General features: G+C 50.4%; 8 protein-coding genes across 8 annotated transcripts; 3 read left to right on the top strand and 5 right to left on the bottom strand.

Annotated features, from left to right (window-relative positions):
• Positions 1-93: 93 nt before the first annotated feature.
• On the top strand, positions 94-905 carry A1O3_06877 (C-8 sterol isomerase; the record flags this gene model as incomplete). The annotated part of the gene is made up of 3 exons (XM_007736993.1): positions 94-388; positions 489-515; positions 568-905. 3 exons carry the CDS (start codon positions 94-96, stop codon positions 903-905), a joined length of 660 nt encoding a protein of 219 aa, XP_007735183.1.
• A 98-nt stretch (positions 906-1,003) lies between these two features.
• On the bottom strand, positions 1,004-1,641 carry A1O3_06876 (uncharacterized protein; the record flags this gene model as incomplete). The annotated part of the gene is made up of 2 exons (XM_007736992.1): positions 1,004-1,264; positions 1,417-1,641. 2 exons carry the CDS (start codon positions 1,639-1,641, stop codon positions 1,004-1,006), a joined length of 486 nt encoding a protein of 161 aa, XP_007735182.1.
• A 584-nt stretch (positions 1,642-2,225) lies between these two features.
• A1O3_06875 (uncharacterized protein) lies at positions 2,226-3,050 on the bottom strand (the record flags this gene model as incomplete). The annotated part of the gene is made up of 2 exons (XM_007736991.1): positions 2,226-2,715; positions 2,773-3,050. 2 exons carry the CDS (start codon positions 3,048-3,050, stop codon positions 2,226-2,228), a joined length of 768 nt encoding a protein of 255 aa, XP_007735181.1.
• Positions 3,051-4,970: 1,920 nt separating this feature from the next.
• On the top strand, positions 4,971-6,695 carry A1O3_06874 (uncharacterized protein; the record flags this gene model as incomplete). Its single annotated transcript, XM_007736990.1, has 5 exons — positions 4,971-5,186; positions 5,358-5,531; positions 5,602-5,672; positions 5,727-5,909; positions 5,963-6,695. 5 exons carry the CDS (start codon positions 4,971-4,973, stop codon positions 6,693-6,695), a joined length of 1,377 nt encoding a protein of 458 aa, XP_007735180.1.
• A 1,472-nt stretch (positions 6,696-8,167) lies between these two features.
• Positions 8,168-9,691, top strand: A1O3_06873 (uncharacterized protein; the record flags this gene model as incomplete). Its single annotated transcript, XM_007736989.1, has 1 exon — positions 8,168-9,691. One exon carries the CDS (start codon positions 8,168-8,170, stop codon positions 9,689-9,691), a length of 1,524 nt encoding a protein of 507 aa, XP_007735179.1.
• Positions 9,692-10,826: 1,135 nt separating this feature from the next.
• A1O3_06872 (uncharacterized protein) lies at positions 10,827-12,905 on the bottom strand (the record flags this gene model as incomplete). The annotated part of the gene is made up of 7 exons (XM_007736988.1): positions 10,827-11,263; positions 11,367-11,549; positions 11,604-11,953; positions 12,011-12,169; positions 12,228-12,571; positions 12,632-12,821; positions 12,877-12,905. 7 exons carry the CDS (start codon positions 12,903-12,905, stop codon positions 10,827-10,829), a joined length of 1,692 nt encoding a protein of 563 aa, XP_007735178.1.
• A 548-nt stretch (positions 12,906-13,453) lies between these two features.
• A1O3_06871 (uncharacterized protein) lies at positions 13,454-15,234 on the bottom strand (the record flags this gene model as incomplete). The annotated part of the gene is made up of 6 exons (XM_007736987.1): positions 13,454-13,884; positions 13,965-14,576; positions 14,687-14,755; positions 14,823-14,922; positions 14,954-15,085; positions 15,139-15,234. The coding sequence occupies 6 exons, from the start codon at positions 15,232-15,234 to the stop codon at positions 13,454-13,456; spliced, it is 1,440 nt and encodes a 479-aa protein (XP_007735177.1).
• A 630-nt stretch (positions 15,235-15,864) lies between these two features.
• A1O3_06870 (uncharacterized protein) lies at positions 15,865-16,947 on the bottom strand (the record flags this gene model as incomplete). Its single annotated transcript, XM_007736986.1, has 1 exon — positions 15,865-16,947. One exon carries the CDS (start codon positions 16,945-16,947, stop codon positions 15,865-15,867), a length of 1,083 nt encoding a protein of 360 aa, XP_007735176.1.
• Positions 16,948-18,303: the final 1,356 nt, after the last annotated feature.

The following is an 18,303-nucleotide window of genomic DNA, read 5'->3' as shown; positions in this document are numbered from 1 at the left end:
CTCCAGATACTTGGAGGCTTTTATTTTATTGTTTGTTTACAGTACGTACCTGTGTATTTGTAGTCTCTCTCTTGCAAACTCATATAAAGCACGATGGCAAGCTCTCGCACTTTATCTCTGATCTTTCTCCTACTTTCTCTCCCGACCTATCTCTACTTCTATCTAGACTCCAAGCTCGAAAATTTTTATATTTTCCAGCCTGATCAATTGCACAGCCTTTCGCGCAGTGCTATTGACATATACGGCAATGACACGCGTGCAATTGTCAATCACATTGTTGCGGAGCTGAACGGGGACGAGATAAATGGAAAGCACCTGAATTTGGACGAAGAATGGATTTTCAACAATGCGGGTGGTGCGATGGGAGCTATGTACATCATTCATGCCAGTGAGTACAGCCCTCGTCCATCTTCTTTCGCGAGCCAAGGTCGAGGCCAAAGAAGGATGGATTGTATGCTCCGTGATCGGCTGCTAACATCTTGGAACAGGCGTCACAGAGTACTTGATCATCTTTGGTTTGTTGGACCATTCGAATATATCCAAATGCGAAACTCATCTCTGCTCTAGGAACCACAATCGGCACAGAAGGACACACTGGTCGCCATACAGCGGACGACTACTTCAACATTCTCACAGGCACCCAGTTGGCGTTTACACCCGGTACCTTTGAACCGGAAGTCTACCCCCCTGGCAGCGTGCATCATCTTCATCGCGGGTCTGTCAAGCAGTACAAGATGCCCGAGGCCTGCTTTGCTCTCGAGTACGCGCGTGGATGGATCCCCCCGATGCTATTCTTCGGTTATGCGGACACATTCACCAGCACCCTGGACTTTCCAACGTTGTGGCGGACGACCTGGGTTACGGGAAGAGAGATCGTCTTGAACTTGGCACGCGGGAAACTCTAGAGTGGAAATGAAAGTCGACGAAAGCAAGCTCAACCTCAGTGCAATCATTTCTTCCTGTCCGCGGCCGACCACCTTTCGTTGAAATGCTGTCCCACGGTTTACCCCGTTTGCAACGTCAAGGAGCCATCCAACGGACTCATGACCGCGAACATGGTCCCATCCAAGAAGAATGGAATGCTGTATCGATCATTGGTCGTGCTTTCGTTGTTCACCCGGTGCAGGGCGCTTCGGTATTGTCCCTTGGTCCAAGCAGATAGAACGTCGCCAACATTGACCACATAGGTGTTCTCAACCGTCGGGACAGGAATCCAAGAATCTAGGGCTGGATGTAAGACTTGGAGGCCTTCTTGACCCGGATGCTGGAGGAGAAGGGTGATGGCGCCAAAATCGGTGTGAGCACCAGGTATTGAAACATGTAAATATAATAAAATGGACAACATTCAGAGACGGGACGACCTCCTAGAGCTTCGTCGCCATCTTGAGCTCGTGGTGGATAATGCAGCAACCTTACGGCAGCAACTGGATCGCGCATGAAATCGTCAAACACATCGTCGCTGTACGGCAGGCCTATTGCTAGAATCTTTATAGTCTCTGTACCCAGTCGAAGCATATGCTCCCGATAAGTCATGATCGGATTCTTGAACTCCTCCTCTGGCATATCGGGCCAGAGATTTGGGCCGTACAGGTAGGTACCGTAGCTTGGATCGTCTGGAGGGACATCTCGCCCGATGCGCATGGCCTAATCTTTGGTATCAGTCGCGTGTGAAGATTCTATCAAGGGCATTTTGAAGCTGGCCACCTCTTTCTTGTCCGGCTCTTCACCGGCCTGCAGACTTCACGGTCGCCCCCGTCCAAGTAAAAGTGGCCCCGGCTTGGTAATTCATAATGTACGCTCGACTAGTCCACCGCAAGCTGTGACGGAGCTGGATAACTGCTACGAATAGGCCTTGAATTTTACCAAATTGGCTGGCCTTCTGGAAACCCATATCCAGTTCGTCCAAGCTCTCGAAAGGCAAGAAGTCGTTCAAATCAGGGGCGTCCAAGATTGCTGTAAGAAACTCCCAACAAACCAAACACTATGACTATACTATCGAACTCCGAGGATGTAACATTCAAGTTCCACCTGTTGCTTTCATCCCTCTAGGTACCGCCTTCTTGCACAACGATCCCTTGCCCTCAAAGCTGTCCAGGCTGAGACTTTTGCTCCTGCCTATGGTGTACTGCAGCGATGCCCGCGCCGACTAGAGCATGTATTGGACCTTGTCTCCTTGTTCTCCCATGCCTGCTTTGACTACCCTGCCCTCCCCCAAACCCTCCGTATCATGGCCCGCTCCCAGTCGGGCACCTCTCTGCGGGTGCAAGAGTGTCCGACTTCAAGCCAATGCCCAGATAGAGGACCACTACTACCATTTCTTCAAGGATTGCCATGACGACCAGTATAGTGACCGAGCCAGTAATGATGTTGAAAGAGTGGTCATGAGAATAAACCGCTATGAGAGAGTAGACGATTCTGACCAAGATGAACGGAAGGGCAATGATGACGGCCCAGAGAAGTCTCTTCTCGCCGCTTGGAGCCCTTGAGACCTTGAGCGTTGTGACAGCAGCTATGACTCCCAAAGCGAGACAGGCAACCAGGTATAGCAGCACACCCGCCTTGGTGGTGGTTTGAGGTTTGTACACTCCAGATGATGATGTGCTGCTCGTCCCACCAACGGTGCACAAGATCAAACCAATGGTGACAAGCAGCTGTAAAAGTCGAAGGTGAACTGCCTTGAATTTGGTCGACGAGGGATTGCTGATCGAGTCGGTGCTATTGAACATGTCTTTTAGTATGCCCCAAGAAGTCAATGGGCGAGAACAGACGTACCAGCGTGTAAGTAGACCGAGAGTCGCAAGAAGCAACGGTGAGATCCCGATGGAGTCGAGGATCACAACGGCCTCTACCAGACCCTGCGTTTCTTTATGATAAGTTGCCAGCTGACAGCATGCGCCAACGATTCGGACAAGACAGAGGATGAGCGTGAACACCCAGCCAGAACTGCGGCCGAATCCATGACGGCTGCATACGATGGCTGCGACAACGAGCGCGGGAAGGTAGATCAAGAGTTCGAAGATGGAAACACCTCCTCGCGAGTTGAACTTCATTGTGATAGCCGGGTATTGGTGAAGTAGTTCAACAGATCTGGGAAAAGGATGAATTCATGTCTAAGCAGTCGTGTTCAAGCCCGTTTATATGTATTGAATGTGAGAGTTGGCCATCAGAGCAAGCAGGTCTTGCCTCGCACGATATGCCGCTTTGGGTAAGCATCACGAAACACGGAACAGTGACATGAACGGACTTTGCGAAGAATGACAGGGTCTCTCAGATAGCATGGCCGCAATGTCATTGAACGACTATGGGCCTATCGTGGTGCCATCAGTACCATCAATATCATCAAGGTCATTTTGCCTTGGATTCATGACGTCGTAACCGCTTCAACTACTGGTCCCAACTCTATAACTCCCTCACACAGTGGTATTGGCGCTATGCCTCTCATGGGGACCAGCACGAAGCTAGGTAGGCACTGCCCGGCTGACTGTACCAGGTAAACGAATAAGATAGTGGTATGTATTTGAATTAGCGCTGACAAGGTCTGTCATTGTCGACTATCATTGTCGGCTGCCTAACTCTGGCGTAGCCAATAGCCTGGATGGGTCTTTGCTGGTTAGGCCGCCCGTGATTACTTTCGACAAGTTCTCTCTTAATTGTTCAGGCCTCCCTCCGATCATGCTTAGAATAAGACAGCCATTATTGCGACAGAAGATTGAGGTTCAGGTCCTGGGAGTAGGTATGTACAATACGCTACTTTGCACTCCTGAGCAAGGCTTGTTGGCGTCGTAAAAGCAGGAGAATAGAGGTAAGTAATATAGGGTCAAGCTGCTTCTAGGCTCCTCGACCTCAGAAGAGCCTCTCTCTTACACCCTAGTATCTGGTGCGACTTGCCAAATTCATTATCCGGGTATTTGCGTTAGATCTCGCTGGAACTACTCTGGGCATAGTGCCCCAACCCGACCAACATGCTATGCTACACCAAAGTGAAGGAGTAAGTAGCCTATGTTTAATGGTCCAGATTATTTAAGAGAACAAGGCTGTAATTATATACCTGTAAGGACTCGAACAAATCATTACAACGGAGAAGATATTCTTGATCGCTATATTCGGCCACTTCTACTAAAGGCGCTCCTATACTATTGAATTCTCCGGGGTGGGTGTAGAAGGCTGGACTGCCCTATCTCTTATTTACGTCCACCCCCCTTATAGTTCTTGGAGTACCGGAATAGACTGGGTAGAGGTTAACCCACGCTTGATATCCTTCTAGGTCAGAGGGTGTACATCGTCCGGCAACTCTTCCACTATGCCAGCAGCCTCGCGTTCCACACGTTGTTTCTCCGCTCGAAATCTCTCATCCCGCTTTTCCAGGGGCGTCCCAATGACGAATGAGTACAGTAGCGTGAGAAATGACATGACGGCAGGGAAAGCCCAGTCCTTTATGAAACATGGAGCCTTGGTGGTTGGGAAGACTGCCACATCAATACCGGCGACAGTGCATTGTCCAAATTGGTAGGGCGAAACCAGGAGGAGAGCATTTGTACATCATCACAAAGGTTATGAGTTATGGAATATCGTTGTAGAGGCCATCCTACGATGAAAAAGGGCAACACGGTAAAGTGGCTGACTTATAATATGTAAGTTCCATGGACCCCCACCTACTATAGCGTCAGCAATAGAATCAGAGGGATCATCACGCCTGCCCTCAACGCTATCACGACTTCCCTTGGCCTTGCTCCTAAGTCTCTTTCAATGCCACCGGACGCTAGCAGCAATCATACAAGGATTGCACCATCTGTCCAGAGATAAACACCTTTCAATCTAGGGCAATCAGTACCGTTCCCTGATTGCGAAATTGACCCATAATGTGCCGGCATCTAAATCATGCCCTTATGTTTTAATCATCTTCACACCCGTATCTTGCAGAAGAAAATTCTTTGGACATCTTACACGTTCATCAGTGTAGAAGGTTCAGCATGGCCGAGCCCATTCCCCAGGAGCAAGCCGCTTCCCCGAAGAAGGTTCTGTTCCTCAATGCCTTCGACCTATTCGCTCCCAGTCACTTATCATTCGGCCAATGGCGCAACCCCAAGGACAAGAGCTCCACAAAGGCACACGATCTGACCTACTGGACGACCCTTGCCCAAATCCTGGAGCGTGGGGGATATCACTGCCTTGTTCTTAGCGGATGGGTACGGTCATTATGACCGCTACAAGGGATCAGCCGAAACATCTATTCGGACCGGGACTCAATTCCCTAGGGGTGACCCAGTAATCGTGAGTTGGGTCCCATCTACGTCTAACAAACTTAGTAGACTGAAAAGATGTATCTGACGTTTGACTTCTGTTTGGGTTTCTGACAGCCAATTTCTGCAATGGCCGCCGTGACAAAGAATCTGGCTTTCGCGATAACGGGCTCAACCTCTTACGAGACGCCGTATGCGTTCGCCAGGCGGTTCTCTACTTTGGATCATTTAACAAAAGGTCGTATCGGGTGGAATATTGTTACCTCGTACAATGAAACAGGTGCTCGGGCGGTACGTTCTCATACTCTCCCTTGAGCATGAAGGACCTGATGTAAGTGCTAATATATCATGACCGAGAAAGGTTGGCAAAGAGATAGTCGAGCACGACCGTCGCTATGAAATCGCAGATGAATTTCTCCGGGCTGTGTACAAGTATGTATAGGGCCGTGACCACCGAGCAAGCTTATCTATTGACTTACTATATAGATTGTGGGAGGGCTCTTGGGCAGACGATGCGCTGGTGAAGGATGCAGAAAAAGATACCTTCGCCGATTACGACCGCATTCGATTCATCCATCATCGATCGGAAAATTTCAAATTCGATGGACCTCACGCGCTTAGCCCATCTCCTCAGCGAACTCCCTTCTTGTTTCAAGCGGGAACCTCCGGGTAGGTTCGCACCACCTCCATTGGCCTTGCTGACAAAGGTATTCTTTTTACAGAGCTGGCATCGGCTTCGCCTCAGTCCATGCAGAAGGAGTGTTCGTAGCTGCGCGGTCGCCACATATCCTCGCCCCCAGCGTAAAAGAGATACGCCGTCAGGCTGCGCTCGCTGGCCGAGACCCTCGGTCCATCAAGGTCGTCGCCTCCATAACGCCAATTATAGGGCGAACGTCCGAGGAAGCTCAAGCAAAGTATCAAGAAGCCCAGAAATACGCCAGCGTGGAATCCGGTTTGGCTTTCTTCTCAAATACGTCAGGTATCGACATCAGCCAGTATGACTTGGACAGAGAACTTGTAGCCTCTGACGCTACTATTGATCATCGAGTTCACTCGTTGGCAGCGGCTCTCGACTATCGCGGCGACGATATTTCTCGACCAACACCAAGGACTATCGGGAGATTTATCGCTATTGGTGGATCTGGCGCTACTCCTGTTGGCACAGCGGAAGAAGTTGCGGATATTCTTGAGGAATGGGCTGATATTGCCGATTTAGATGGGTTCAACATCGGCTATGTTACGACCCCAGGAACTTTCGAGGATGTGGTTGATCTTTTGGTTCCGGAACTACGAAAGAGAGGTCGCTATGCGCCTAAAGGAGAATCCACTGGAACGTTGAGAGAACGCGTATACGGGAATGGACAGGCGAAGCTACGAGATGACCATATTGGCCATTCGTACAGGTATGATAACTCGGAGATTTATGCCGAGCAAGATAAACTGCCAAAGAAGTAGAGAAGGCAATCACATATGGATGCGTGGGAATAGAGCGCTTGAAGATGCGAATGAGACTCCATCTGCAAAACGGGGGCTGGAATCACTGGCCTGCTATGGCCGAGTCAATTCTTACCTGCTAGAGCTGGAAGTACAGCTATAGAAGGCCGGTGATGGGTTGGAGGATAATCGCGAAAGTGTCGTATGCATGGAAGAAATACTTCCAACTCTATTGTCAGGCCATCTACTGTCTACGATCTGATGACCGCAGAAACAAGGAACAATTCTTTTGCACTGAATATCATATTTGCCCCCTTCCAGCAGCCTTCTTTGCTTGGACAGAGTGACTATATCCATGAGTACAAGACTCGGCACCGTCACCACAGCAAACCCTTCAGCTAAAGCATCACGCTTTATTTGTCCTATGATTATAGTCAGACTGGTAATGTTCCGGTGTATAATGATCTCGACTCGGCTGTCAACTTCGCTCTTCTCGTGTAACTACATGGACTTGCCTTGCCATATCTGCTCAAAACACGGAGCTTGTTTTTAAACCTTGCTGGGCCGTCGGCCGTTCACTCCATAACATGGTGCTCCTAAATCTGACAGCGTCTCAGGAGTCAGTGATACCACTTGAGCGAGACTTAGACTTAGCTGATGAATACATCCACATCATCACAGTTTGAAGAGGAGGAACATCCGCGAGTCCGGAATCTTGAGATAGGAAGAGAGTGAGCAAAAGAATAGCGATGCAATGCTTCGATTACTATCAAATGCTTGGAACATCGAGTGCAGGTGTAGGTGCAGGTGCCGTGTGACAGTCAGCAGGCCTTGTTGGTCTATCGCGATGTTGATCGAGAGAAGCGGCTTCGCCCTCTTCTTGGGTGGGTGCTAGTGCTGCGCAGGGTTAGAGGTGCTTTGATGAGAGGCAGAAACTGTATTATACTGGTGAGAGCTACCAGTCTGCAACGAAGACATATTGGATTCTGCTGTTTGTCCTCAAAGAGAGATATAGGTGTGACAGCTCCTACTTAGCCTTTGGGCGCCAAGCTGGCGAGTACATACCCTTTGTTGCATCAGCACCTTGCGAGCTGAGAATTCTGCAGTGTACGGGCGACGATCAGTTGGCCTAAGGCTTAGTTGCGCACTGCGGGATGTGGGATCATCGCGGTAGCTTGCAGCATGGTAAAGCTCATATGATAAGTGGTCATCAAACTTGGGTCGCCGGCGGCCATTCGCTTTGGCCGTGGGCGTGGGCATGGGCGTGGGGCGTTTCTTGTCCTTTCAACTTCCCTTGTCTAACAAATCACTAGCAATTCACCTGTATACTGGTGCAACGATATAAGAGCCTGTTGTCTGCCATGAAATATCTCATCTCAACAGCGCTCGTTCCAGTCAGCATCCTCGACTCTCTCAGATACTCAGCCCAGGCTCCCACTCCAGCCCCTTAACTCGACTCCTCGACACGAAGACTTCTGACATAGCCGCTCCAAATGTCGATTCAAACCAGCAGAGAAGCCGAGACCGGCCCAGTGCAAGATTCCAAAGACATCAAACTCCTCGATGACGAAGTCCTAGCCATCTCTGCCGCAGGAGAGGTTCGACAAGTCTCAGCCTCCATGGCCATCGACCCGGCCGCTGAGCGACGGCTGGTGAGGAAGTTCGATTTCCGTATCCTGCCTACGCTGGCGGTCATGTACTTGTTCAACTCCTTGGACAAGTCGAATCTTGGAAACGCCAAAACCGCCGGGCTAGAGAAGACATTGCACCTCACCGGTGACGATTACAACCTCCTTCTGTCCATCTTCTTTGTTCCCTACGTCCTCACCGCTCCTTTCCTTGGCATCATGGGCAAGAAATTTGGTCCCAGCAGGGTCTTGCCCGTCATGATGCTGAGCTTCGGATTTTTCACCCTGATGGTGGTGGCTGTGCAGAATTTCGCAGGGCTCTTTGCCATACGCTGGTTTCTCGGCATGGCAGAGTCGGCCTTTTTCCCGCTGGTGATCTACTACCAAACGACCTTCTACAGGCGCGGCGAGCTTGCCCGGCGCCTGTCCATCTTCTACGCGGCATCCTCAATCGCTTCGGCTTTCGGTGGCCTGTTATCTTACGGGGTCTTCCAGATCGATTCCGGGAGCCTCGCGAATTGGAGATATCTCTTCGTCATCGAAGGAGGCTGTTCGATGCTTTTTGCCATTTTTGCGTTTTGGTTCCTGCCATACAGCGCGCAACGTGCCACATTCCTGACCGAAGAAGAGAAACAGCTGGCCTTCTATCGGATCCAGGTGGATTCCTCCTCGGTGGTGGGAGAAAAGTTCAATCTCCGATCAGCCATTGGTATTTTCAAGCATCCGACAAGCTGGATCATTCTTGGGATCGAGATTTGTCTCGGTGTTCCCTTGCAGTCCGTTTCACTGTTCCTGCCTGTTATCATCAAGCGGCTTGGCTATAGCACTGTGAAAACCAACCTCTACACTGTGGCCCCGAATGTCTCAGGCGCGGCGATGTTGCTTATCCTGTCGTTCGCCTCAGATCTAACTCGACTGCGATTCCCATTCGTGGCGCTTGGTTTCGCCTTTACCTGCATCGGCTTTATCATCTATGCAACTGTCGATATTACCTCACAATTGAACGTGGCATACTTTGCCTGCTTCATGATGACATGGGGGACCAGTGCACCCTCTGTGCTCCTTGATGTCTGGTACAACAACAACATCGCCGATGAGAACAAGCGCATGATGCTTACCAGTATTGGAGTTCCCGTGGCCAACCTCATGGGTGTGGTGTCCAGCAACATCTTCCAGGCCAAGGATGCGCCAAAATATCTGCCTGCATTGATCACAACCGCTGTTTTCGGCGCTTGCGGATTCTTTTTGACCTTGCTCCTGGGCGCTTGGATGATTATCGACAACAAGAGGCGTGATAGGAGGGATGGGAGAACAATCAAGGCTATTGAGATTCCATCTGAGCTCCTTGCTGGGGGTCCAAACAGCCCTCAATATCGCTGGTTTTACTGAAGAACTCCCCAGTTACGGCGAATGTACACTTGGAATGCCTGATATGAAGCTGTGGGAGTCAATGGAAATCAAGATCTTGGAGTTCTTTCTAGATTTCACTAAAAGGTTATGCTGCGGTTGTTTCTTGGGTACACACGCTCGTTCGGGGCTAGATGAAAATGCAATAGACGTTGAGATAAATAGGACATAGATAAGTAAGGCTCCATAAAGAGAAGAAACCTTGATATTGATAGAGGATACCTTTTTCAAGTTATAAACAGAGGATTTCTGAAAATGCCTCGTCAATACCTTTCATAATCCCATTTTCTATTCCTGCCATCATCGGGACCGGTCTATAACCGTCCTGGGTTGATCCATCTGCTCTTGCAAGCAGATAACAAAGGAAGCCGTGGCCGACCTGGAAACTGACTGACAATACTGTCGCTGTTCAGGCCCGAAATACATAGTCCCAATAAGAACTTCCTGCCACACGGTGATAAGATCGATGCTGCGCAAATTAGCGACATATTGTTAATCCAGTCGCCTTTCCGGTACCCCAAGCACTCGGGGGCAAAGTGTACTGATACTCGTCACTTCTTGCCAGTCGGCCACTATCCCTCGAAATTTTACTAGTTATCGAGCTTGGTACGGAGAAGGCAGATTTCTCCCATCACGGACCGTAGGGACAGCTACTTATGAAGCCTAGAATTCATTGTCTGTTACATCGGCGGCATGACGAACAACTGAGCATAGCGAAAATCGGAAGCGGACGGCAACGACGACAATAGGGAACTATACAGCAGCAGTGTTAGTGGCTGCTTGGGCGCTTTGCTGCCCGCGATTCTAGGAAAGCAGGAGGAGCTTCAGGCTCTAAGATCCGCTGGCCTTTTCGCTTATCTTTAGATTTCAGGCTGATGTGGACGGAGAACGGCGGTGTAGGGTTGGATACTGGCCGCCGGCCAACACTGTTGGCCGCCTGCCGTCCTGTTGCCCGCGGGCCAAGTTCAAAACCGTTTGCCGTGAGACCATGCCACTTGGCCGATGGCCTGCATATGGAGACATCATGGCGTTTGATTCTAGCAGATAGACCGCTGCCCCCGAATAAAGACATCGTTATCATCCCTTATTCCACTTTCCGGATGATCTTCAACCCTTATCACGCTATATTCAAATTCTGCCACGGGGCCGCATCTGCCCCCTCGACGGCAGCCCAGTCTGCCGAGAAGTCTGCCTCGTTCAACACGGTCAGGTTATGAGGGAAGAAATCATACGAAACTCCTGACCACGACGTCTCTGGCGAGGTGAACACCTCGGCGAGCCCGTTGGCAAATCCATCACTAGTACTGGCAGCACTCATTCCACAACCACCCGCATCGCCGGCTGCAGCACTGGTGGCCTTGGTCAGATTCTTCGCCATCAGGTCCAGTGCGGTCGCGGCGAACTTGGCTGGCCAGAAGCTGACCCCGTGCGCCGCAAGCAGTTTGCAGTAATACCCGAGTCGTTCATCCCAGTAGTTGGCCCGAATGGTGTCAGTCGAGAGCCGCTTCAGGCTGGCCATGAAAGTGCCCACCAGAGCGAAGTTGAAGCCCGAGCCTGCGACCAGATTGTCAGTGATGGTTTCGAAAGCAATACTCGGCGCAGGGACGCCAAACGATGAACAGGACTGCTGCCAGACACAGAGAGGGCGAACACTCACAAGACCACCAGAAGGCACTAAGGCGATTAATTTGCAACGTCTCAACGAGCGAGATTGCACGAGACGTGACTGCGACGGCACGGTTGACATGGTTGTCTAAAGGTAGGCTTCGACGATACAATTTGGGAAAGATGCCGCGAAGGAGCATGACGTGCACAGTAATGTACGCAATTTCCAAGCTGCCTGCTCAAGATGGTCTTAGCATAATACCAGAGCGCAGGGCCATGTGCCCCTTACCAGTCACGTCAGGGAAGAATCGCTGCATGAGAATCGGGTCGAGGTACTCGGTACGCCAATTGTCCAATTTGACCTCGATCTTGTCTGCAATATCGATGATCTGTTGACCTGTAGCCTCGCGCAAGCTGACCACAGAGCCGATAGTGAAGAAGATGAGGAGAACCTCGTTCAGAATCACCGTCAACTCGGCCATGGAGACAAAACAATGGATGCCAGTGGTCAACTCGGACCGTCTAGGCTTGTTGCTCGCCGAGTCTGGATCACAGTCCTCAAAATCCGAGACTGTCAGCATGAGCGTGGTTGTGTTTGCTTCGTTCAAGTATGACGGTCGACCTAGAGCCATGGCAAACCTGGAGCATCCTTGTCAAAACTCAGGGTTTGCAGAAAGCCCGCATACTTCGGCATACCATTTATCTTGCATGTACGCGGCCCACCATATCCTTTTTCGTCTCCTCTTTGTGGCCGCGGGAATACTCCACGTCGAACAGTCGACATGCAGGCCAAGATCGTGGCTCATCCCTATAATACAGCCTATGACTGCCCACACCCCCGGTGCGCTGGTGCTCCTGTGAAGTAGTCAGTCCACATATGCCAGAAGACGGTAAGCACAGGTGTGCCGCCTACATTCGTCCTCTTAGCGCTCTTTGAGTGAATAATATGGCAGCTTCGATGGTTTCAAGTCCCGGGGACCGCGCCTCAAGGAGCAAAGATGATGTAAACTCCTCGATGAGCACGTTATTTTGAAGGCCCTGCAACTCTGGTGAGGTGTATTTTGTGATGATTGCAATCGCAATAGCCATCAGCCGCGACTGTTTCGCGCTCCCAGCCAGCTCGGCGTCTAGCAGAGGATATGCGGGATGAGACTCTCTGACGAAAATAGATCGAACCAGCGGCGCGTTGGCCTCGATCGACCGAGCAGCAAAATGAGAAGTATTCGACGAGCCTGATTGTATGGAAGATGACCGTCCCTGCGACAGCGCAGATGTCAATTAGCCACCGTATGTTGGATGGTTCCATCTAGGCCGTACCCTGAAATAGGCTTCACGTGCCGGGTCATTTCCGAGGCCGTGAGAGCGGTCCACGGCGAAGTACACATCGTCGGTTCCTGTCAAGCCAATATATTTTCCCTCGGCGCCTCCTTTACGCTCTAAAGTCGCAGTCGGCGTCGTGTTTGCCGTGACATGGCTTTCTTCGTCGCCGGCACCATAGATTGGCTCTCTGCCACTTTCTTGAGCGTCCGCGGACGTGCCTGTAGCCCTGGCTTGACGCTTACGCGGCGATGGCTTCGAGCTGAATGTGCATGGTATTGATCGCCGACTACACAAGGCACAGTCACCCTCGGCATCTCGTACACAGCAGACGCGACGACGCCGGCAGTTGTCGCACGGTTTTTGTTTTCTCGAACGATATTTCCTGGCAGAAGCCAGCTCGTTGGCCATCCCCACAAAGACACAGCTCCCACCACGTCAGGCGGAACTCAATATTGGATACATTGCCTCTTCGATTTTCGAGGTCCAAAAGCATTGTCTGTTATATTGCTTTTGCAAGGTAGTTCGAGATATCAGATCACCTGTGACTAAAGATAACGACACTCTCCACTGATAAGGGCAACCTTGACTCCTACGCGATCCGCTCCAACTCGGCCCGTACCTCCCAGAACAATATAGCCCCTTGGCCGATGGGAAGACGTCATATGTGGTCTATTAGCTATCCACGAGCGACAGACCTGGGGTCTACACAGTCTTCCTCACTCAGGCGCCTCTGTTCGCTTATGCAGGAGTATACTATTGTCGCTACTTGCTGTTATGATGACCTAAGTAGTAACTAGATCACATCTTATGGGGACCCCTTCAAAAGTCGAGCGACACTTCCGGAGTCCTAGACTTATACAAGAGTCTGGCGTTCGGGTTGGTCCCGAAATCCAATCCATGAGCGAGAATCTCCGGCTTACCCTGATCATCCGGGAATTTGAAGTCATACTGTAACAATAAATGAGTGAGAAGAATCTTGATCTCGTTGGAGGCAAAGAATCGTCCAGGGCAGGCATGCTTGCCGTGCCCGAACGGAAGGTAATCGCCGGTCGTCGTGACAAACTGATGTTTGCTCTCGTTGCCTGGAATTTGACGCATATCGTAGAAACGGTGACCGTTGAACTTATCTGGATCCTCGTAGATGGTTGGATCCCTTGAGGCGGCATTGATAAGACCGATGGAGGCGCCCTTGGGGACTTTGGTACCATCAGACAGGGTGATGTCTTCGTTGGCGACTCGGCTGATACTCACTAGTCAAGGCAGCCGTAGTTAGCATAAACTTTCTGCGTATTTGGCGAAAGTCTTCAGACTTCCAAAGGGTAAACCTTACTTAGTGTGGCAGGGTCCATCCGGTTGCTCTCTTTCATACAGCTGTCCATCAACCTCAACTTATTCAGCGTAGTCTTATCCCATCCTTTTGCGTCTTTGAAAACAGTAACAAGTTCTGCCCGTAATTCATCAATATACTCTGGATTCGCGATCAAATTATAGAGTGTATTGTTGAATGTGACAGTGGTCGTATGAACCGCTCCAAGCGAGTAGTTCAGCTGGCCGTAAATTGGATCGCAGTAATCTCCAGATTTCGACGACGCTTGTTGCACCCATGCGATGGCATCGCTGTATTGCTTGGGCTTTCTTCCTGCCTTCAGGTCCTGTTCTTCCTCCTTCTTCCGGCGTTCTATTTCGGGTCCGATGAGACGACGAGCTTTCCGGACGTCTTTGCGAAGCGTTCTAGTCCAAGGGAGGAACCAGTGAAGAAGCGGACGCAATATTGGCGGAAAAAGCCGGAGGATGTATGCCGCAGTAAAGAAATCTATGGTATAGTCAACGGCGAGCTTGAGCCATTCCTCGTCGTGGCAGAGTGGCTCCGGCAGAAATGAGCGAGAAGATAGGCGCGCAATGATTCGCAACGCTGCGGTATCGAAATGGACTTCTTTCCATTCTGGTTTAGTACCTGTTAGTTTTTGAAATATCCCAGAATTCACACCGTCGAGTACTTTAAGAACTCTCACACCGGTGGATACACATGAGTGAAGAAGCGATCGAGCTCACCATTGCTTGGAGGAAGGGACTCGTTGAGGCTCAGCTTGGTCTCATCTGCAAGGATCTTCACGAAATGGGCTGGATGGATAAGTCAGCATCAGGCTCAGATAATAGTATGGCGACCAAATTGGAGTGATCTACTTACCCAGAGACTGGGTGAGGCCAATTCTGACAGAGCTGACAAATACGTCGTTGTCCACTGCGGGGATAAACCCTTCAAAGCCCGGGTATTTGGTGAAGAAGTCCTGGAATAGTTAGTGAGATATCAATATCTACCACAACAACGTTCACCTTCTGAAGCCATGACTTGAATGTCATGCGGTCGTCATTTTTGATCTCTTCAACGAAGTGTGGTGGGAGGATGATAAGAGGCCCTGAGGCGGCCACAACTTGGAAAGGAGTTTTGGTCTTTAAGATGGTCAGTCCTCAGCACCGAAAGAAGCGGTTTTTCAATATATTACCTTGGCTAGGGTACCATAGACGAGCTCTTTGGCGGATTTGAGCCATCGTATCTTCGCCGGCCAGTACGTCTTTTCGGATGCGGGATTCCCGACCATGGAAATCCCGGGGTATGGACTTTGACTGGAGCTCCATACCGTCAAAAGTATGACAGCTAAAGTCACGGCAATCGAAATGACCAGGCCATGTCCTTTCTCTGGTGTAGGAGTCAGGACACGCTCTAGAGGTGTTGTCGTTAAGTTATCCATCGAGAACGAGTAGCTAGCGATGTGTAGGGGAAAGACCTCACTTGAGAGTTTATTGGGACGGTCGCCTATTTCAATCCTCTGCACAGACTTATCCCACATTAGCGTAATGCCTGCCAGAGGCCAGTAATGCGGGGATGGTCATGGATATGTCGAAACCTGTCGAAGGCCGAGAGATGACGTTCCGGGAATATTGGTCGTTCCGGATCCGAATCATAAGGAATTCCGTCCTCGTTAGATCCGAGCAGACGAAACTAGCCCTACGCTGGTGATTTATTACGATTGACCTTCGTTCAGCATTCAAAGCATGTGGATATGGCTTGGTATAACAGTCTGCAATGTCAGTCTCGCTAGCTACGGCCTGTAGTGTGCTCTGCACGAGCTTTATGTCACTGTAACTCTGTCCCTCAGTGTCAATCAGAGGGAAGCTGTTGGCCATATCATGATATCCAAAACTACTTGTTCAGTATATACTCCATCACTTTACACGGTGACAACAATCTTCCCAACAGCCTTGTTGTCTTCCATATATTGGTGCGCCTTGCCAATATCCTTGAGATGAAACGCCTTGTCGAGGAAGACTTCTGGCTTGTAGACGCCACTCCTGATCTTTTCCATAGTCTCGGCCAGCACACGGGTCGACGGCTCATAGTCTTCCTCCATAGTCGTGTAGGTGGTAAGCTTGCGTGTGATCGGGATGTAAGTGGAATCGAATTCTGGAAGAGCCCAACCCTTATCAAGGACCCCCATCAAGACGCATGTACCGTGGACGGCTAAGGCGGGCATCGAGACTTTCTTGAGATGATTGATGCCGACGATCTCAACCACTGTATTGACGCCCTTTGGTGCAATACGGTAGACCTCATCGAGAGACTTCTGGATATCCTCTTCGAGTATGACGTGGTCCGCACCGGCGTCTTTGAGTCTTTTCACCTTACTTGCCTGCCGTGTGGTTGCGATGACTGTGCACCCTTTGTCTTTGGCAACCAGAATCGCCCAGATACCGACACTGCTCGTCCCACCGTGAACGAGTACGGTAGAGCCGGGTTTGGTCTCCCCAGCACTGAAGATCGCGCCATATGCCGTCCAAAGGCCCATTGGGACGGCACCCAGTACCTCCCACGGTATTTCTCGAGCCGTATCAGGAAGCCTCCAGCAGCGTTTCTTGTGGGCAATCGTGTATTCAGCGTAAGCTCCATCGTATGGCTTACCGCCGCCGTATGCCCATCCACACACTACCTCGCCTTTCTTGAAGCCGGAGCTAGAGCCCGCTTCCTCCACCTCACCTACATATTCCTCTCCCATAACCTTCGGAGCATCAGTGTGGAATTCGTCTATGAACATGCCAAACTCCAGTGGTGATACATGCTCAACGTTGCGAGCTCGCAGTTCTGCGCGGTTCAATCCCGCTGCACGCACCCGTATCAACACCCAGTCCTCTGAGGGCAGTGATGGCTTTGGATAGTCTGTAACGTAGGTGAAGCAGTCAGAAGGATCGGCCTGGCCAGGATTGGTGAGCACTGCGGCGGCCATCGTGCCTTTTGGAGTGTTGGACCAGCTAGGCATGGTGGGCAACGATATATAGGAACACACTGTCACTAGGATACAGGTAAGGCGTTAATTAGAAATATATAACGGATTATTTTGACTGATAACCCGCTGGGTCACATAACTGAGATTAAGGACTTCGACGATCCTTACAAGGAAAGAAAGATATAGTAGAATAGACAGCCGAGAAAGGGGAGGAGATAGACCATCCTCTACCGGAATTAACATTAAGATCAAGGTCCGTCTGATGAAGATCCCTAACACTCGGTCCGGGTGCAAATGTCTACCGACACCAAACACTAGCAGGCGAGTCTGGAAAAAACGGTCGTCTAAGCTTGCTACTGGTGGAATTACTCGGTGATCAGAAGGATTTGACAAGCCAACCTCCTACGGTTGAGCTCAGCCCCACATAAGACAGGCTCGGTATCCAGCTAAGCCAGACTATAGGGTGTCTAAAAACGCGGGGTATGTAAAAACGCGGGACCTCCACAATATCTTCAGGGCTTTATATAAAGGATGTACAACTCCAAGCTGACAACTCTTTCTAGTCCTCCTGACCGTCCCGAGATAGGCAGAATCTCTAAGAAGCCTACTATAGTGTTATGGTTTTACACCGCACTATTCGATGCACTGTGTTACGATCTGAGCCGACACGCCGGGGCGTGTCCCGTGTTGAGCGCCTCAACATCGTAGGGGTCTTGAAAAGAGGGAAACATCAATGCGGAATGAGTGTATTCTACCAGGCACTCCCTGTGGAGTCCTGGTTCAGGCTCCCATGAGCCTAATGCTCAGAGGTAGAGCGAAGTTGACCATGAAGGTCCTAACTGATATCTAGGAAAGGAGCGTGGCTATATAGTCCTGACTTCCTGTTCTGCTCTGTCGTGCTCCGTGTGCTCTGTACTGAGCACACTGATCACACTGATCATGTCACGTGCTTCCGCCCCATATGGTCGTTATACCTTCCTTGTTGGGTAGTTCCTTGTCGTGTCCTCTGCTGGCGGGGGGTTGACCCTAAAGTCAACCTGATTCGTGACACACTGATCAATATAAACAGGGACATTAAAATTGCGGAAATCCTAAAGGGCCTTAGGATTCACCTAATATATAAGGCCAGTCACTAGCCCACACGACCTGGTCTGATTAGGAACACCGGCTAGATAGTATAGGCCACTAAGTTTCATATAAGCAACTTTGTTCTCGAGAAGATGAAAGAGCTCGGTACAACCCGGCTGTTCCATTAGTGACTTTCTGTCACGAATCGTTCCTCAAAGAGTCACGTGTTCGAGCAAGGTTCACTGACGTGCGGAAGAAGATGTTTCGATGCGTATGCTAGAGCAAGGGTGTCTGTATTCAGAACGAAAACTATTGATGAAA

The sequence above is a fragment of the Capronia epimyces genome, assembly GCF_000585565.1.
Source record: "Capronia epimyces CBS 606.96 chromosome Unknown aczIQ-supercont1.6, whole genome shotgun sequence".
Lineage (NCBI taxonomy): Eukaryota > Fungi > Ascomycota > Eurotiomycetes > Chaetothyriales > Herpotrichiellaceae > Capronia > Capronia epimyces.
This window is presented reverse-complemented; position numbering and strand designations above follow the sequence as displayed.